Here is a 5,273-nt window from a genome sequence, read left to right as displayed (position 1 = left end):
CCTTCCTTCCTTCCTTCCTTCCTTCCTTCCTTCCTTCCTTCCTTTCTTTCTTTCTTTCTTTCTTTCTTTCTAAAGCTATCTCTGTGTAGCCCAGGCTATCCTTGAACTCACTCTCCTGCCTCATCCTCTCAAGTGCTGAGGCTCCAGCGTGTGCCATCATGCATGGATTCTTGCTTGGTAGCTCTTTACAGGGTTCTTCCGTATCTTGAGCTCATTCTGTCCTTACCTAATTGTTTCTTTGCCTGTGAAACCTCTCCTTGAATTGGTTTTGGAATATATATTGTGTCCTTTTCATTGGCAGTCCAACACCCACCTGCGCGTCAGACTTGGGTGTCACGTACTCTGCAGGGTAGGGAGGGTGACCGGCACTTGCTTGTTTGTGGCTCCAGGTGCTGCTGACGAGACTCTGCTGCCCTGTGAGTTCTGTGAGGAGCTGTACCCAGAGGAACTGCTCATTGACCATCAGGTGTGTGGTACTCGACAGCGCCAGACAGGATTGTGAGCAGGTTCTGGTCAGTGTAACAAGCTGCAAGAGGCCTTACTGAGTTCTGTAAGGTGTGACACAAGTACCTCACCTTGTGGCTGTGCTACTGAGCGTCCCAGGCAACTGGGATCATGGGCACACAGCACTGTCTGGTTCTGAGGGAGTCATGAACCCTTTCTAGTCGACTGGTCTAAGTGGTGAGCATATCTAAAGGTGCCATGTAGTCTCTGCTTTGGGTGACAGGACATATCCTTCTTTGAGAAATGGGATTGAATACTTTAAATGCATCTAGTGTTTGGTCCTCTAGTAAGGATGAAAGACTATTTGGCCCATATTTATGGTATGGTCCCGTGTGATGGATGGCACAGGCCCAATAGGGAACAGTAGCGTGGAGCTGAGCTCTCTGGCCTTTCCAGCACCGCAGCACTCAGGGGCAGTAGTTTCTTGGCGAAAGTGTTTACTGATGTAATTTTTCCTTGACCTCTCTTTACTTTTTACATGTCTTTTGGATGACAGACAAGCTGCAACCCTTCTCATGCCTTACATTCACTCAATACGGGCAGCTCTTCCGTCAGGGGTGTGGAAGATCCTGGTACCATCTTCCAGAACTTTCTACAACAAGCAACAAGTAACCAGTTTGACACTTTAATGGGTCTGAGCAGTTCAGCTGCTGTGGAAGACAGCATCATCATCCCCTGTGAGTTCTGTGGGGTGCAGCTGGAAGAGGAGGTGCTGTTCTACCATCAGGTGAGAATCCCTGGGGTGCTCTTCACCTTCCAGCTACACTCCGTCCACAGAGCCCTGCTGAGCTCATGGTATCACAGGCTAAGTAGAGGGCGGAGAAAGCATGTCCCTGAGCGGACAGATGCAGTCTGACTGACCAGCAGGCTCTCCTGTGCTCCATGAGACCTGGGCTCCAGCTCTGCCTTTGTGGTGCCCTGGCTCTGAACTCCTTCCAAGGCTTCTGGAAAGAAGGGTGCTACACTGCATACTTGAAAGTCCTTTTTTCAGTTTCTCCAGTCTGGGATCCTATGCGGTTAGTGGGGGGAAAAATGCTCCCCACCCGCCCAAAGCCGTCAGTTGTATAAAGAGCCAGTGGGGCAGGCGCCAGCCTTTCATTGCTCTTTGTACATATCCCACTTCAAGGACAAAACCGCTGCTTGTCACCTAAGCCATGACACAAACACTATAGACAGAGCATGCTCTTCTGACCACCAGCCTTTGCTTCTTCCTTGCCCAGAGCCTCAGGAGCCCATGATGGCTTCACTCTAGTTCCAGGACTCGGCTTCCTCCTGGTTGTCTGTGTCTGCTGTGTGTGGGGTGGGATGATCTCCCAACCTGATGACACCTCTCTTCCCAGCATCCCAGGTACTCATTTTCTTCTTTCCTTTTTCTTTTCTTTTCTTTTCTTTTCTTTTCTTTTCTTTTCTTTTCTTTTCTTTTCTTTTCTTTTCTTTTAAAGGACCAGTGTGACCAACGCCCAGCCACAGCAAACCACCATGCAGTCGAGGGCATCCCAGCCCAGGATTCGCAGCCAGAAAACGCTTCAGCAGAGCTGTCCAGGAGGCGGGTCAAACACCAGGGTATCCACTGGGGCTGAGCTAGGGAGTGAGGCTGCAGCCACTGCCGCCTTAGCCTGCTTCACATTCCTGCTCCCTGGGAGGCTTGCCTGTGCCTCCCGTTCCCACGCATGAGGGTCTCTTGGGGGACTCTGCTGAGACTAAGTGGTCCCCACATTACCCCAAGCTGACCTAAGTGCAGACTTTATAGGCTTATGGCTTCCAAGACAGCTGTGAATCACAGTGCCACAGTAAGCTGTGGCTCCTGACTGCTTTTTTAAACCATCTAGCTGGGTGCATGTTTCTGAAACTTCACACCACAAAGCCAAGTGCAAATGGCTTTTCATAGTTTGCTGACATCTGTTTGCTGAGCAGTTAGGAGGCTGGCCTTGAGGATCATAACATCAGCATGTAGAGTGGGCTGTCCGCCATGACAGTCTGCTAGTAACAGCTAGGGTAGCCTATCCCCTAAAGCCACTGCCACCTTCTCTTCCCAGGAGACCTGTCATCTGGCTACATGGATGATGTCAAGCCGGAATCAGTGAAAGGCCCCACCTACTCGATGTCTCCTAACAGAACCATGAACAGTGTGGCTTCCTGCAACCGACTGTTGAACTCACCGTCAGGGCCCAGGTCTGACTGCCAGCGTAGCCCTCCCGGTGTGCTGAAACTCAACAACTCTGACAGCCAGGACATGCGTGGGCAGATGCGGGGCAGCCAGAATGGGCCCACAGCATCCAGGCACGCTCCAGTGATCCACTCTATTCAAAATCTCTATCCAGAAAACTTTGCGCCCTCTTTTCCTCATGGATCCCCTGGGAGGTACGGAGCTGGGTAAGCAGCAGCCCCAGGATGGAGCCCACAGTGGCTGAGGAAAGCAGGGGCAGGTAGTGTGGTGCTGCTGGGAGGAATCTGTGCTCAGAGCACTGCCATGGAAGTGTGATGGCCGGAGTTTGCTCTTCAGAAACTGAGTTGTCCTCTGGCCACCGCCACACATCATAGCACATGCATCTACACACTGCACACCACACACATCATAGCACATGTATCTACACACTGCACACCACACACATCATAGCACATGCATCTACACACTGCACACCACACACATCATAGCACATGTATCTACACACTGCACACCACACACATCATAGCACATGCATCTACACACTGCACACCACACACATCATAGCACATGTATCTACACACTGCACACCACACACATCATAGCACGTGTATCTACACACTGCACACCACACACATCATAGCACGTGCATCTACACACTGCACACATGCAGAATAATTAACGCGGGGACTTTAGAAAAACTCATACCTTTATTTCCACGCGTGGTCACAGACATTAGGAAAGGAGAGCCATGGAGGGCTTTGCCTTTTTTTCACCAGTGGTGCTAGGGGAGGATCCCAGAACCTCACCCTTATTCAGCCTGTGCTTTACCTAGGTGGCCCCCACCAGGCTCATTGAGGGGTCTGGGTTTGTCTGATGTCGCTGCTACCCTATCTCCTCTGAGTTCCCATGTCAGCATGCTGACTCATGTTCTTTGTTTACAGTGGGAGGAGTGAAGGTGGTCGGAGCTCTCGGGTCAGCCCTGAAGCTGCTAGCTACCACAGCAGAGCAGCAAAGGTAACCGGGATCCCGCAGTGATGTTCAGGGCAGATGCAGACATGGCTGGGGCTGGTGGGGTTATGAATTCAGAGAATGTGCTGGGTACACACCCAGTAGCTTAGGGTCCATTCTTTGGCTTTTTTTGAGGGAAGCACTCTGGGAACCAGGCAGCTCCAATATGTCTGTCCTTTCACTACTTATCCAACAGGCAAAGCCTCCAAAGCAGCAGGGAGCGGGGGATGCGGAGGAGGAAGAGGAGTAATGGTGACTCTGGGGGCTCTTGCAGCCCCCACCCCACGCATAACAGAACGTGCTGGTGCAATGTCCAACTGCCTCTTGGGCTCACTGGGCAGGAGAGACACCAGATTGTAATTTTTCCTAGGTTATGGCCATTTTGTGTCTTTGCGATTGTGCTGTGGGGTTTGGGTTTGAGGGAGGGCTAGCTGGGAGGCCCGAGCTGCCATTGTTGAACAGCCTTGAAATCAGCACTGCGCGTCTGTGGTCCTCTTGGCCCATAAGGGCTCCATCCTTAGTGATGTCATCACCACTGCTTCTTGGTGCTTTGTGGTCCTGATGGACAGAGACGAGGGTTCTGGGGATCTCAAGAGTGAGAAGCATCCTCTCCTGGTGGGGACCTAAGCTTGAGTGTGCAGCGTGTTAGGAAAAGGCACGTGTCCGGCGGGGACACGGACTGGAGGCCACTTTCGTCCTTGCGGGTCACTCACCCCCTCTCTCTGTTCCTGATGAGGAATGTACTGCTTTGTTCATGCTGCCCCCACCAGGGCCACTCCTGCCCTCATGAGGACGGAGGCGCCAGCCCCTCCCCTTTTTATTTTACTGTTCTAATTGTCTATTTCCTTGTAATAGAAATAAAGTTTGTATTTAGAGCTCAGCTTGTGATTCTTTCCATAGAGATGGAGGGGAGTGTGCATGCATGGTCTCACTGTGTAGCCTAGGCTGGCCTTGAACTTAAAATCTTCCCGCCTCATCTTCTAGGCTGCAGGCACATTTGATGACTGAGCTCTTTGTTGGATGCCCCAGCATGGCTTCCTACTCAGAGGGCTCAGAATTCAAGGCTTATGCTCCCCCCCCCCAAGACATTCCATGTAGACCAGGCTGGCCTCAAGATTTTGACTCTCCTGCATTCCTTCACCTTAAGAGCTGCCAATCATCTCCTCCAAGATTTGAACTTTGGAGGAGACTCAGAGTTCATTGCAGCTGTGGTAATACTTGGTGCCTAGGGAGTTGTTTCTGACAAAAGAGAAAATGGAGGGTTCTTCTTAGAAGTCTTAATCCTGGGCCAGCCATGGGGATGCACACTTGTAGCCATTAGAAGACTGCAGAAGATAGCTTAGGATTTGTCTCAAAGCAAAACACAAAACCTGAACCCCAGAAGGAGCCTTTGAAGGACAAGCGATCCTGCTTCAGCAGCCTTGTCAGGGATTAAGATGAAAGAACTGCCCCTTCCTTCAGATGCCGTACACTCTTCTGCTGATACTCATTCGGCAAAGCCAGGACACGGAGAATTAGTCTTTCTCCAAATGAGACATACTGTAGCCAGGATATACCACTTAGACACCAGGTTCACCAAGGGTGGCTTAGAAAA

At 51.1% G+C, this 5,273-nt stretch overlaps 1 protein-coding gene across 5 annotated transcripts in view; it reads left to right on the top strand.

The window, feature by feature from the left end:
• Trafd1 (TRAF-type zinc finger domain containing 1) overlaps positions 1–4,559 on the top strand; it is a 14,801-nt gene extending 10,242 nt beyond the window's left edge. For 3 of the 5 annotated variants that reach the window (XM_021162570.1, XM_021162571.2, XM_021162572.2), the window contains exons 7-12: positions 390–466; positions 1,001–1,231; positions 1,947–2,067; positions 2,541–2,877; positions 3,613–3,685; positions 3,876–4,559. In XM_021162570.1, the coding sequence (XP_021018229.1) occupies positions 390–466; positions 1,001–1,231; positions 1,947–2,067; positions 2,541–2,877; positions 3,613–3,685; positions 3,876–3,929 (893 nt within the window). In that variant the 3' untranslated portion in view covers positions 3,930–4,559. The remainder of the gene's footprint in view (positions 1–389; positions 467–1,000; positions 1,232–1,946; positions 2,068–2,540; positions 2,878–3,612; positions 3,686–3,875) is intronic. The other 2 variants (XM_021162573.1, XM_029477647.1) reach the window with 1 other exon arrangement.
• Positions 4,560–5,273: the final 714 nt, after the last annotated feature.

Source organism: Mus caroli, chromosome 5, assembly GCF_900094665.2.
Source record: "Mus caroli chromosome 5, CAROLI_EIJ_v1.1, whole genome shotgun sequence".
NCBI classification, from domain to species: domain Eukaryota; kingdom Metazoa; phylum Chordata; class Mammalia; order Rodentia; family Muridae; genus Mus; species Mus caroli.
Note: the sequence above shows the minus strand (reverse complement) of the source record. Positions and strands in the feature narration are given on the sequence as shown.